This window comes from Pistacia vera, unplaced genomic scaffold (genome assembly GCF_008641045.1).
Source record: "Pistacia vera cultivar Batoury unplaced genomic scaffold, PisVer_v2 Contig42, whole genome shotgun sequence".
Lineage (NCBI taxonomy): Eukaryota > Viridiplantae > Streptophyta > Magnoliopsida > Sapindales > Anacardiaceae > Pistacia > Pistacia vera.
Genome location: NW_022196246.1, coordinates 272,802 through 287,555, shown reverse-complemented (window position 1 = coordinate 287,555; position 14,754 = coordinate 272,802). Strand labels below are relative to the sequence as shown.

General features: G+C 34.9%; 1 protein-coding gene across 1 annotated transcript; it reads left to right on the top strand.

Moving 5' to 3' along the window:
- The first annotated feature begins 3,886 nt into the window (after positions 1–3,886).
- LOC116142864 (plant intracellular Ras-group-related LRR protein 6) lies at positions 3,887–14,725 on the top strand. Its single transcript, XM_031428271.1, has 21 exons — positions 3,887–4,029; positions 4,335–4,398; positions 4,562–4,698; positions 4,808–4,894; positions 5,389–5,464; positions 5,649–5,723; positions 5,872–5,941; positions 6,042–6,119; positions 6,222–6,282; positions 6,396–6,474; positions 7,255–7,345; positions 7,488–7,548; positions 7,632–7,699; positions 7,796–7,863; positions 8,519–8,656; positions 11,948–12,052; positions 12,429–12,553; positions 12,643–12,739; positions 13,055–13,129; positions 13,784–13,839; positions 14,485–14,725. The coding sequence occupies exons 1-21, from the start codon at positions 3,965–3,967 to the stop codon at positions 14,558–14,560; spliced, it is 1,752 nt and encodes a 583-aa protein (XP_031284131.1). The 5' UTR covers positions 3,887–3,964; the 3' UTR covers positions 14,561–14,725.
- The last annotated feature ends 29 nt before the right edge of the window (positions 14,726–14,754 follow it).

Genomic DNA, 14,754 nt, shown 5'->3' with positions numbered 1-14,754 from the left:
TGAAGGAAAAAAAGTTTTTTTGCTTTAGAACTTGATGCCTATCTCTTCTTTATCAAATGCGCTTGTTTATACTATTTTCTTCAGTTATTGGAATGGTGACAAAATTGAGTTTTAAATGGAGAAAGGCGGTGGCTGGTTTTCTGTGGTGGTTAATGGCGACGGTAAGTGGCAAATGTGATGATCTTGATTTATTTGGGTTATCTTGATTTGTATGTTGTTGTTGGTTATTTTTTGTGATGGTGGAGTAGGGATTTTCTCTCGGTTTGCGCACGGATAAATGAATTCCGGCCAAATCGCATCCGACGGCTGAAATTGCTCGGAATCTCACCCGGTCAGATGCGATTTGGCTGGATGGGAGATGAAGAAGATGAAGACGAGAGGAGGAGGGGGAGATGACAAAAAAGAAGAAGGGAGATGCGACCGGGTACGATTGCGGCCAAATCGCATCCGGCCGAGTGTGATTCCTCTTTTGATTCTTTCTTCTTACCTGAGCAAATTCTTTTCTCTATTGTAGCAGAATTTTTAACAAAAAGAGAAAACTACTTGCAGCACACAAGCTATAAGAAGCAGAGGTTGGGAAGAGGTTATTTCACAGCTTCAAAAGACTGAATTGAATTAGCCTCATAGAACTGCTAAAGCCATTCATCTAAATCTCTGGAACTTAAAGAAGACCAAGGTAGCTCGCTATCTCGATTCAGCATAAGCTTGGGTTCTTTCTTTCCTAAAATCAAGCTACTAAAGCCTTTAAAGCCCGTAGCTGGATTTCTAATGCCTGACTCGATTCACAGTTAATCACATTAAACCAGAGCCTAACCAGGGTGTGAAAGAATTTTTCATATATATGTGACAAACGAGCTTGTTTCTTTAAAAATTACCTTAACAATTTGGTTTCATTAGTTGCCTTGCGCGATTTGGCAAGATAGAGTTGCCCAGCACCAGCCTCCCTTCTCGGGAAGAGAAAATCCATTTATTCAATATTGCACTCAATGCAATGAGAGCTTTTGCAAACTGCCTGACACATGGAAGGCTCTCGTCATTCATCTCTTTGAAATGAGTAAAGTTGGTGAGAATATTTTGGAGATGTGGGCTGGTAGCTGGTACAAAGAGACATTAATTGGCTGACATAGGTTGACTTTTGAGGCATAACAACGATTTTATTCTCTAAATAATTATTAGAAATTAAATTTCATAATTTTTTTAAACTAACAATAAATAAATTAATTATATTTTATTAAAGAAATTAAGAAATAAAATATATTTATATAAGAATAATAAATGTATATAAAAATTATTTTAATTAAAAAAATAAATTTCTTTTACTCTAACACTAAAGTCGACTCTAGTGTTAGACTTCTAAAGTTGATTAGACTCTTAACACTCGAATATTAAAATTACTTTTTCTAATTGTTAGAGTGGAAAGTGTAAAAATAAAAAGAAATGAGGTGAAAAGTTTTATTTATTAAACCAATTTAGGGAGGTTAGATTTTAATTTAACTCTTAAAAAGATATTTTAAATAAATATTTCTTTATAAAAAGAGTAAACGATGGTTCACACCAAGGTTTAGTGAAATGTCAAGTTCCCACCCCTGGTTTCATAAATTTTAATTTTCACCCTTAAATTTAACAGAGTTTCGTTTCTTTCAATAGTTAAAGCTAAAATTGTCATTTATTATATTTTAATATTTTCATTTACTAAATGCCAGATTCCGATTCCATGCACTCTCGTTTCCTCCACCGTGCTCTCTCTCCCTCTTTGTTCCTATCGTTTTCTCCCTCTCTCTCTACACTTTTTCTTCTTCGTGACTCTCTGTTTATTCTCTATATCTACAGTTTCTTTTGTATCTGCCTATGTGAAGAAATAAAAAGTTTTTTTTGCTTCAGAACTTGATGCCTATCTCTTCTCTATCAAATGCGCTTGTTTATACTATTTTCTTCAGTTATTGGAATGGTGGCAAAATTGAGTTTCAAATGGAGAAAGGCGGTGGCTGGGTTTCTCTGGTGGTTAATGGCGAGGGTAAGTGGCAAATGTGATGATCTTGATTTATTTGGGTTATCTTGATTTGTATGTTGCTGTTGGTTATTTTTGGTGATGGTGGAGAAGGGATTTTCTCTCGGTTGGCGCACGGATAAATGAACTCCAGCCAAATCGCATCCGACGGCGGAAATCGGTCGGAATCTCACCCGGTCGGATGCGATTTGGCCGAATGGGAGATGAAGAAGATGAAGGCGAGAGGAGGGGGAGATGACAAAAAAGAAGAAGGGAGATGCGACCTGGTGCGATTCCGGTCAAATCGCCTCCGGCCGAGTGTAATCCTTCTTTTGATTCTTTCTTCTTACCTAAGCAAATTCTTTTCTCAATTGTAGCAGAATTTTTAACAAAAAGAGAAAACTACTTGCAGCAAACAAGCCATAAAAAGCAGAGGTTGGGAAGAGGTTATTTCAATGCTTCAAAAGACTGAATTGAATTAGCCTCATAGAACTGCTAAAGCCCTTGATCTGAATCTCTGGAACTTAAAGAAGACCAAGGTAGCTTGCTATCTCGATTCAGCATAAGCTTGGGTTCTTTCTTTCCTAAAATCAAGCTCCTAAAGCCTTTAAAGCTGTAGCTGGATTTCTAATGCCTGACTCGATTCACAGTTGTTGACGCTTGATTTTGGACGCCAACGACTCGCACGTGAGAAGCGCTAAGCGGACTTAAGAATCACACGTGATGGATCCATGAGATTTGAATATGGAGCTGAGATTATATATTTTGCAGAAAATATAAATGAAAGATTGGCAAGAGGGGGTTTTTATAGTGGTTCGGATGCAACAAGCGACTCCTACATCCACTGTTATTTTATTTGATCTCTCCCTATTTCTATGAATTTGCCCGTAAGGCATACAAAGATGAAGAAATACAGTGTTTTTACAGAGAGAAAGAATTGCAGCTACAATCTCAGCCCAGCCACCAGCCTCCCTTCTTCGGGAAGAGAAAATCCATTTATTCACATTTGCACTCAATGCAATGAGAGCTTTTGCAAACTGCCTTGACACATGGAAGCTCTCGTCATTCATCTCTTTGAAATGAGATAAAGTTGGTGAGAATATCTTTGGAGATTGGGCTTGGTAGCTGGTTACAAAGAGACTTAATTGTGCTGACATAGGCTTGACTTTTGAGGCATAACACCAGTTAATCAATTAAACCAGAGCCTAACCAGGGTGTGAAAGGGTTTTTCATATAATGTACAGACGAGCTTGTTTCTTTAAAAATTACCTTAACAATTTGGTATCATTAGTTACCTTGCGCGATTTGGCAAGATAGAGTTCAGGGGAGATGAAAAGGTCCGGTCTCAATCTTTTCTGTTTTCTTTGAGAAAGAGAATTTTCTTGGGGAGAAAAAGAAAAAAGGGAGGCGGGGAGAGTAGAGAAAAGCAGCGTGTTCCGGAAGGGGATGAAGTTTGAATCTTATACAAGTGGGAGGGTAATTTGGTAATAGCACCTCTTTATCTGTAACAGTCATAACAGTGTTAAGAATTGGAATTTATAAAAGGGTGAGAACTTGACATTTATGAAACATGTCGTTTACTCTTACAAATAGTCTATAATAGAAAATTATGAAAAAAGCATTTTGAGATATAACTAATTTACCAGATTTCAAAAGCGTTAATGAATTTAAGATAATTTTTAGCCGTGTAATCACAATCAAACCAGCTTTTATTATCTTGTGAACTAAAATTTCTCGGTTTATTTTTAATTAATTAGAAACAATTTGAGGTTTTATACAATATTTCAGAAATCTATTAAAAAGAAATAAAAATTTATTTAGAGAGATTGAGTGAAAAGACACTCATCTGTTTTCTATTATTACAATTTTGAAACAACTAAGGGAGTGCATTGAATTAGATTACTTGTCATGCAGATCTGAAACTGAGTTAATACAGTTCAAATGTCTTCGTGTCGGAGAATCTTAAACTAACCGAGAATGGATCGGATACTCAAAGCTGCTCGAACCTCCGGTTCTCTCAACTTATCAAATCGCGCTCTCAGGCAACTCTCAATCTTCATTTTCTTTCCCTTAATTCATCACTCTAATATTCATAAATTTTGTTTAACATGAAGAATGCAGGGCAGTGAAGTGAGTTATGGTGATGGAAATTTGGCCCTTCATTATGTCGCCATTTTAGATTAAAAAAAAAACTGCAGTTGATGTTTTGAATCATTTTAGTAGTTTTTAAAGCAGCATTAGACTTGTTAAGATTGTAGAATTTTTTTAGTAGTGATTGAAATTTTAATGTTTATAATCTACTCAATTCCTTTAGTGATATATTTGTAATTTTTGTTTCAATTGTCAGGGATGTACCGAATGAGGTATATCAAAATTTGGATACTGCTGGAGAGGGTGACAAGTGGTGGGAGGTATTTGTTATTTATTCATATTTTTTAATTATTATTATTATTATTTTTAATATTGCTCTGTGAAATGAAGATTTCAAGTTTCGGTTCACTTGTTAGATGAAGTTTTGTGGGCAAATTTAATGTGTATAGAAACGAGAGTAATGGTTGAATTGGTTATTTGTAGGCTGTGGATTTACAGAAGCTGATATTGGCTCATAATAGTATTGAAGCATTGAAAGAGGACCTGAGAAATTTGCCTCTACTTACTGTGCTGAATGTTAGCCACAACCAACTTTCTGAACTTCCGGCTGCAATAGGAGAGTGAGTTTTCTTGAAACTTGTTTAACTGTTTTACTTATAGAAAATGTTCTGCTGGTTTAAATGTTGGTTGAATGTATAATGTTTGATTTCTTTTCTGTATATTGAACAGGCTTCACTTGCTTAAATCCTTAGATGTTTCCTTTAACTCAATACACAAAATACCTGACGAGATTGGATCAGCAACTTCACTTGTCAAGTATGCAATTTCCTTTTTTCCTCTCTTCGATTGGGTTATCTATTTCAGTATAGATGATCGAAAGAAAGTCTAGCATGGCACTAAAATATTATTTTTGTATTACTATGGGTACTCTTGATATGAAATTGTATATTGAAAATTCCGTTCTGTAAGCTTAGAAGATAAGTAGAAACATCTGTGTAATGTGTCTGGGTTTCAAGAGATTTAATGTTTTGGTTATGTTGCAAATCGTATGCTAAACCAGTTCCTTATCATGGACCAGAGAAGGAGAGACAGTTGTTAAATGTTGGCAATTTTAAGGACTTCTTAGACATTGAAAATGATGTGGTGTTCCTTATAAGTTGTGATGGTTTTTAATTTTAGTAATTTATAGCACTTTTAAGTTCTTTTTATCTGTTTATACTTTTAATCTGTTTTGGGAGCTCAAATTAATGAACATAGAGTTGGATTTTTAACTTCAGTGTTTGATTGTTTCAATTTTATGTGATCTCTAGGTTTGATTGTTCGAGCAATCAGCTTAAAGAATTACCAAGCTCACTTGGAAGATGTTTAGATTTATCTGATTTCAAGGTAATGTGTATCATGATGGAGTGAGGAGTGTGAGGTTATCTGGTTGTTAATGGGCTGTCCTATTACTTTTTTGATATTGTTAAATCTTGGTATGTAGTTAGAAATGACAAAAAATATATCATGCTCGTTTTTAGGAGTCACAGGGATAGCTTACGATGATGTGCTGCGTTTAATTTTTTCCCAGGCGTCGAACAATTTTATAACCAGCTTGCCAGAAGATCTAGCGAACTGTACAAAATTGAGAAAACTGGATGTAGAGGTATTAGCAAGATCTATTTGTAGCTTCTCCCTTTGTCTCTCCCTTATTTTTTGTCTCATTTCTAGTTAATTATGGTTTGATGTACTTGGGGCTCATATGTGTAATCTATGATAGAAGATTATGAAATGCTTGTTCTTTCTGATGTCAGGGTAACAAACTAACAACTTTACCTGACAATGTGATTGCATCCTGGTCCATGCTTACAGAACTCATTGCTTGTAATTATCTGCAACTTTGCTATTTTGTTACATGGTTCAATAATATTCAGTTCCTATTTTTACACCAAAAGCAATTTTGAAATGGGTGCTATCTGTGCAGCAAAAAATTTGCTGACTGGTATTCCAGAAACCATTGGGAGGCTTTCCAGGCTCATTCGTCTTGATCTTCATCAGAACAGTGAGTAAATGAAAGAACTAGTATGCTAAATATTCATATATGAGTATGATCAACTTATTTCCTTCAACCCTCCTGATAACTCTTCGTGTATGAGTTATGCAGGAATTTCTTCAATCCCAACTTCAATATCTGGCTGCAGTGCCCTTATGGAATTCTATATGGGGTTATGTTCTAACATCGTTTCAAAGACATGTTTAGATTTTCGAGGATAAGAGTATTCTCTTAAAAATATTCACATCTGACATTCATTTCGCATATGGGACCTCAAATTTTCAGGAATAATGCATTGTCTACATTACCAGGGGAGATAGGGATGCTTTCGAAGTTGGGGACATTCGATCTTCATTCAAACCAGGTATCCAGTTCTTTTTTTTTTTTCTTTTTTTTTTTTTTTCTGAAATGTATTTCCGACAACCCTAACTGCATGAGACTGGAACTGGGTGCTGATCCAACCAAGGGATTGGTCAATGGTTAAGTGTTTTAATTTATGAACCAACGGTTAGGCATAATAATTAGGTCGAATACATAAAAGTCTTTGTTTCTAAAATAAAATATGTACACAGAGAATATAAAGAATCAGAAAACTAAGTAAAAGAGTCTAGTAATAATAATTTATTTAAAACTTATTGTTGTAGTATCAAGATTTAGAGTAGCAACATATAACTATTAACTGTGATAGTCAAACTTTAAATTTAAATAGAATAAATGCTTGTAAACTAATATTTGACTGTTACACTTGACTGCTTCTATGGTAAATACTAATGTCTCAACTGTGGGATTTCTGGTTTTCTAATCTTTCTCTTGGAATATGAGGAAAAATCTGTGAAATAAAAGATTAATCAGTTGGTAGAAGTTAATTTTGCGATCTAGTCTAAATTTGCTGGTGCAACAGGTCAACTGGGTTCGATGGGTTTTTGATCCCTAATGGTTTACCATGATTTGATTGGCTCAGTAAGATCCCATATAAAAAATCAAACAGAATTCTGGATTTTGTTATATGCCTGTGATTTTTCAAGTTTAGGAACATGCTTGACCTCATGAAGAGCTTACTGTTCCCAAACCTGTCATTCATTCTTTCTTGCTCAATACTAATTTTTCATGTTTGAGGAAGTTTTAAGTAGTCATATCCATGCAGTTGAAGGAGTACCCAGTGGAGGCATGCCGATTGCGTCTTTCAGTCCTGGATCTTTCTAATAATTCATTGACTGGATTGCCTCCTGAGCTTGGTAAGGTTAGCAAGTTAATATAGGAATCTCTATGTTTATAATATATGTGTATAACTTATTATTCATTAGCTTAACAAATAGATGACAAATTTTTTATGTCTCCCATGATAAATATGTAATGAGTAATTTATCCATTGTGTAGGTAAAATGACTAGTCTGCGGAAACTGTTGCTTGTGGGCAATCCTTTGAGAACTTTGAGAAGGTGTGAACCTTTGTTTGTCTTTTGTTATGTTAGATGCTTCTGTTAGTACCTATTTTCCCAACTGACAACTCTGAACTTACCAGCTCATTGGTTTCTGGACCTACACCTGCTTTACTGAAGTTTCTTCGAAGTAGACTTTCGGAGAGTGAAGGTATCTTTGTTTTTATCAAAAAATCTCATCCTATCTAGTCTTCCTATAGTAATCAATTTATTTCATTTGAATTATAAGTCCAAGCTTCTCCTGCAGATTCTGAAGCCAGTACAGCTAAAGAAGATGTGCTTGCCATGGCAACTCGATTGTCTATTACCTCAAAGGTACTGCTCATTGTAATTTCTTTTGTTTGTTATTATTTTTTTTTTCTTGGATTTCTTTTCTGAGAAAACTTAAGCTTTCCTAAGGCTCAATGTTGTATTGTTTCACGTGATGTAAGCGAAATCTGAGTTGTTTTGTGGGTTTGAGTAGAACATTATTCATGACTAAACAGGGTAAAATTAACAGAGTCAACCAACTTTGACCTTTCTGTGGAAAGATTATTCATCACTTGCCATTCACATATACCAGAGAATCTTTGGCTTTGGTTAGGTGTTCAGTGGTATAAATAGACCTGGTAGTTGGTGTAGATCCTAAATCTAATCTTACATGGCACTAAAGGAAATATTCATTCTTTCTTTGTTTTTATTTGACTGGCCAGCATCATTAATGATGTTGACATCCATAGCACGCTATTCATGGTATTTGAAGCTGTGTTAAATTGGATGTGATGGCTTATTTCACTTTTTGAGTGTGAGACATGGCAAATTGAGGCATCCAAAGTTGCATTTAAGTTCTATTGTCGAGTTCTGCTGATTATGTGCAACATTCTTCTTCCTCCTTATTTTATATAACTGTTATCTTGGCTGACAGCTCAAACTTCACGTTGCATTTAATTTTTATATCTGTAAATTGAGGTTACAAATTTTATACATCCAGGAACTTTCTTTGGAAGGGATGAATTTGAGTGCTGTCCCATCAGAAGTATGGGAATCAGGTGAAATCATTAAACTTGATCTTTCTCGGAATTCCATTCAAGAGCTGCCACCTGAACTTTCCTCGTGTGTCTCCCTCCAGGTGATTTTTTTTTTTTTTTTTTTTATCTAGTCACTGTTTGCGCTGGTATTCCAGAAACCATCGGGAGGCTTTCAAGGCTCATTCGTCTTGATCTTCATCAGAACAGTGAGTAAATGAAAGAACTAGTATGCTAAATATTCATATATGAGTATGATCAACTTATTTCCTTCAACCCTCCTGATAACTCTTCGTGTATGAGTTATGCAGGAATTTCTTCAATCCCAACTTCAATATCTGGCTGCAGTGCCCTTATGGAATTCTATATGGGGTTATGTTCTAACATCGTTTCAAAGACATGTTTAGATTTTCGAGGATAAGAGTATTCTCTTAAAAATATTCACCTCTGACATTCATTTCGCATATGGGACCTCAAATTTTCAGGAATAATGCATTGTCTACATTACCAGGGGAGATAGGGATGCTTTCGAAGTTGGGGACATTCGATCTTCATTCAAACCAGGTATCCAGTTCTTTTTTTTTTTTCTTTTTTTTTTTTTTTCTGAAATGTATTTCCGACAACCCTAACTGCATGAGACTGGAACTGGGTGCTGATCCAACCAAGGGATTGGTCAATGGTTAAGTGTTTTAATTTATGAACCAACGGTTAGGCATAATAATTAGGTCGAATACATAAAAGTCTTTGTTTCTAAAATAAAATATGTACACAGAGAATATAAAGAATCAGAAAACTAAGTAAAAGAGTCTAGTAATAATAATTTATTTAAAACTTATTGTTGTAGTATCAAGATTTAGAGTAGCAACATATAACTATTAACTGTGATAGTCAAACTTTAAATTTAAATAGAATAAATGCTTGTAAACTAATATTTGACTGTTACACTTGACTGCTTCTATGGTAAATACTAATGTCTCAACTGTGGGATTTCTGGTTTTCTAATCTTTCTCTTGGAATATGAGGAAAAATCTGTGAAATAAAAGATTAATCAGTTGGTAGAAGTTAATTTTGCGATCTAGTCTAAATTTGCTGGTGCAACAGGTCAACTGGGTTCGATGGGTTTTTGATCCCTAATGGTTTACCATGATTTGATTGGCTCAGTAAGATCCCATATAAAAAATCAAACAGAATTCTGGATTTTGTTATATGCCTGTGATTTTTCAAGTTTAGGAACATGCTTGACCTCATGAAGAGCTTACTGTTCCCAAACCTGTCATTCATTCTTTCTTGCTCAATACTAATTTTTCATGTTTGAGGAAGTTTTAAGTAGTCATATCCATGCAGTTGAAGGAGTACCCAGTGGAGGCATGCCGATTGCGTCTTTCAGTCCTGGATCTTTCTAATAATTCATTGACTGGATTGCCTCCTGAGCTTGGTAAGGTTAGCAAGTTAATATAGGAATCTCTATGTTTATAATATATGTGTATAACTTATTATTCATTAGCTTAACAAATAGATGACAAATTTTTTATGTCTCCCATGATAAATATGTAATGAGTAATTTATCCATTGTGTAGGTAAAATGACTAGTCTGCGGAAACTGTTGCTTGTGGGCAATCCTTTGAGAACTTTGAGAAGGTGTGAACCTTTGTTTGTCTTTTGTTATGTTAGATGCTTCTGTTAGTACCTATTTTCCCAACTGACAACTCTGAACTTACCAGCTCATTGGTTTCTGGACCTACACCTGCTTTACTGAAGTTTCTTCGAAGTAGACTTTCGGAGAGTGAAGGTATCTTTGTTTTTATCAAAAAATCTCATCCTATCTAGTCTTCCTATAGTAATCAATTTATTTCATTTGAATTATAAGTCCAAGCTTCTCCTGCAGATTCTGAAGCCAGTACAGCTAAAGAAGATGTGCTTGCCATGGCAACTCGATTGTCTATTACCTCAAAGGTACTGCTCATTGTAATTTCTTTTGTTTGTTATTATTTTTTTTTTCTTGGATTTCTTTTCTGAGAAAACTTAAGCTTTCCTAAGGCTCAATGTTGTATTGTTTCACGTGATGTAAGCGAAATCTGAGTTGTTTTGTGGGTTTGAGTAGAACATTATTCATGACTAAACAGGGTAAAATTAACAGAGTCAACCAACTTTGACCTTTCTGTGGAAAGATTATTCATCACTTGCCATTCACATATACCAGAGAATCTTTGGCTTTGGTTAGGTGTTCAGTGGTATAAATAGACCTGGTAGTTGGTGTAGATCCTAAATCTAATCTTACATGGCACTAAAGGAAATATTCATTCTTTCTTTGTTTTTATTTGACTGGCCAGCATCATTAATGATGTTGACATCCATAGCACGCTATTCATGGTATTTGAAGCTGTGTTAAATTGGATGTGATGGCTTATTTCACTTTTTGAGTGTGAGACATGGCAAATTGAGGCATCCAAAGTTGCATTTAAGTTCTATTGTCGAGTTTTGCTGATTATGCGCAACATTCTTCTTCCTCCTTATTTTATATAACTGTTATCTTTGCTGACAACTCAAACTTCACGTTGCATTTAATTTTTATATCTGTAAATTGAGGTTACAAATTTTATACATCCAGGAACTTTCTTTGGAAGGTATGAATTTGAGTGCTGTCCCATCAGAAGTATGGGAATCAGGTGAAATCATTAAACTTGATCTTTCTCGGAATTCCATTCAAGAGCTGCCACCTGAACTTTCCTCGTGTGTCTCCCTGCAGGTGATTTTTTTTTTTTTTATCTAGTCACTGTTTGCTTTCCTTAGTTCAGTCTGAATACTGCTTCAGTGACTGCTATCTCTGTTGGTTTTAGCCTAAATTTCTAGTAATTAGTAAGTTAACACCAGAAAGCCATGGATTTTGTCAAACTCCTTTATTTAAGCCTTTTTTTTCAGTCCTATACTGTTAGGATCTGGGTCTAACTTCTAAGGTTTAATAATTTTTCAAAACATTATTTTTTTGAGTTTTTAATATGGTAGGAAGGTAAAAAGGCAATTTGGAAGCTTTTTTTGTTTGATGTCTACAGTATCTGGAGAAAAAAGCATCTGCTTCACCATCCCGTTAGATAAATTTATAGGGCTTTTTTAATATTTAACAGACTCCATTTCTTATAAATATAGGTGTGAGCAGTTGGTTAATTCTTTTCTGTTACCAAATATTGTTTTCTTTTGTTCATATATAGCTAAATAATTCTTTGTTTATTTATCTGTTGCAATATACACCTGCATTTGGTACTTCAGTCATTAATAATCAGTAACTGATAGCCATTGCCTGGGGGTTGAGTTGGGCAGGAGTTTGTGTACTGTAACAAACCTTTCTGATGATCTGAAACCACAGCTTAATCTATATTGATATTTATCTGGATGTGCAGAGTTTGATTTTATCTCGGAACAAGATTAAAGATTGGCCAGCTGCAATTTTGATGTCACTTTCTAAACTTTCGTGGCTGAAGATGGACAATAATCCTCTGAGACAGGTAAAGTAGATCTAACTGATGATTCTTTCTTATACCAAATAAAACAAGGTGATGCAGTCAAACATGATACTGGCATGTTGCTTGATCTGTTTCTATCTTTGCAAGTTTAAATGTTCTGCCAAACTTGATAGGCTTTGTAAATTACAAATTCTCATGAGAACGTTCTTTCAACGAGAAATTTAGAACTGGAGCAATCAATCGTTGTATTGTAGTTATCTTTCTTCATCTTATTCACTGTTTAGGCAACGTTCACATCGACCAGGTTATTTTTTTCAAATTGAGGACAGAACTCAAATCTATTCCTGATTCTTATGCATGTAATTGGAAGCATCTTTCTGCTACTGATTTTGGTTTGGTGTGGCTACTTGATCTATAGGTTCCAGCAGATGGATTTAAAGTAGTTCCTATGCTTCAGATCTTAGATCTGAGTTATAATGTAGCTTCATTGCCGGAGAATCCAGCATTTTCCAGCTTACCGCTGTTGCAGGAGCTTTACCTGAGGTCAGTAAGCTGCAAATATGGCCTGTATAGACATACGTGCCATACATCTCCAATTTTTAGGGTATTTATATGCTCTAGTGACTTCACAGACGAGTCCAGCTTCGTGAAATTCCATCAGATATACTGAGCTTACAGCAGTTGCGGATCCTTGACTTGAGTCAAAATTCACTTCAATCAATTCCTGAGGTAACGTTACTTATCTGTTCGAAGATCTTTCGACTGTTTAATTTTGTGCTTCTTAAAAGCATTAGAAATTGATGCCTCAGTATTGATTTAGGAATTCTTTCATTTCACTCAAGTCAATTTTTAGTAATTTTATTGAGTGTTATGACTGTATAGTCTAATATTCTGTATTTTTAGACCCTGGTTGACTGTTTATTCTTGCAAATATCTTCAGTTCATAATCCTTATCCCCAATGAAGTCTTTTTCAATTTTATCTCTTTTTGGGGCACTGAATGCCATTGGAATCCTTGAAAACGTTTGTTAATTTTTTTATGCAGGGGTTGAAAAACCTTACTTCACTTACTGAGCTTGACCTGTCTGACAATAACATTTCTGCACTTCCCCCGGAGCTGGTCAGTATATGGAATTTCTCACTTTTTATTTTATTTTATTGGTTATAGAAAAACGCTGGTTGATAATATGTAAAATGGCAATGTCACCGCACTAACCCAAAAGAGTGAAGGAATGTGTTCACATTACAAGGCATCTGATAACTATTTAGCAAAACAGGAACTGCCATATCTGTGACAATGCAACGGTTATTGTTTTCACAACCCTCATTAAAACCTCGTGGATAGGAGACATGTTGCTGCATTAGTAATGGGAAGTTGATCTTCACATCATGCAAAGTGAAATATGATGAAAGCTGCTTTAGGTCCTATAAAGCCCCTTGGCCTGCAGTTTGAACTCTGCTTTCTTTTTTGATGAGATAACTAAATTCTCTTCATTCTCATTTGTCAAAAGATTTGATACAGTTGGTAGTATGGCAGTTGGTTTAGTTTACTCGACTCCTAATGAGTAGCTGATTACTTGAAAGATTTTCTACTATATTAATCAAACTTTTAACTTTTTGCCTTCTGCTTCTTCTAATCTGTTAAGAAATTGTGCAATATATCTTTAAGAATCTTTTGTGGTGGATAATCTACTAAATCACATGATATGTTGTGCATATTCGATTTCATTAAATATGCTAAAGATTTTCTTCTTTTTTCCTTTTGTTTCACCAGGGTTTACTAGAACCCAGCCTCCAGGCTTTGAGACTTGATGGAAATCCACTGAGAAGGTATGCTACTAATCACCATGTTGTTGTTTTTTATTTTTTTTTAAATTTGTTAAAGTTCTCATGAAAATGAGATCGTACATTTTATCTTTAGTGCAGGGTGAAATTTCATTGGACTTTTGATGTGTAGACTAGCATTTTATAATCAATTTATGAGTTTCATTAGAAAGATCACAAGGAAGCAAAAACATATTGGAAAACATCTTGAAGAAAAATCAAATTAATGGCCACAATCACCGACTTGATAGAATTAATGTCGTACTTTCAATAGGATTGGCATTTTGATTTGTAGAAAAGATAAATTGATTTCCCTGGATTGTAAATCACTCTTTCATGGATACTTTCACTTTCCGTGGGTTGTAAATTACTCTTTTATGTATACTTTTACTTTCCCCCGACATCTATAGCAGCGTATACAAAGCATACCGGAACTTTCCAATTGAAAATGACTGTGAGCCAGAGTCGAATGAAGTGAAAATATGGCCTAGTAAAATCAAATGAAACCCAGTAATATGTACATTTGACATGGTTGAAATAATTTTAATATGTGAACTTCGGAAAGATGACATATAGGAATTTACTGGTAACTCAAGCAGAATGATAAACCGTCCTAATTTTTATTATCTTCATCTTTTGTCTTTTCTGTAGCATCCAGAGGACGATTTTGGACAGAGGCACCAAAGCGGTTCTCAAATATTTGAAGGACAAACTTCCAGAGCAATAATCTGATCATCTTTCTCTTCACTTCGTTTGGTTGGGTCAACATTTGTATTTTATACGTTTTCTGATTGAAACTTTAATTTGAAACAGATCATATGCTTGTTCCACTTGAGTGTTAAAGGTTTGTAACGAGTAAAAGAGGAATTCTATCATTCTGGTTTTCAATGACATACACTTATTGGCTTTACAGCTCGGTTC

Bases quoted from the DNA above. Each gene is read 5' to 3' on its own strand.
- LOC116142864 (XM_031428271.1), top strand. From the start codon at position 3,965: ATGGATCGGATACTCAAAGCTGCTCGAACCTCCGGTTCTCTCAACTTA. The intron at 7,549-7,631 runs GTGTGAACCTTT...TGAACTTACCAG, and splicing joins CCTTTGAGAACTTTGAGAAG to CTCATTGGTTTCTGGACCTA. The intron at 12,554-12,642 runs GTCAGTAAGCTG...GTGACTTCACAG, and splicing joins TTGCAGGAGCTTTACCTGAG to ACGAGTCCAGCTTCGTGAAA.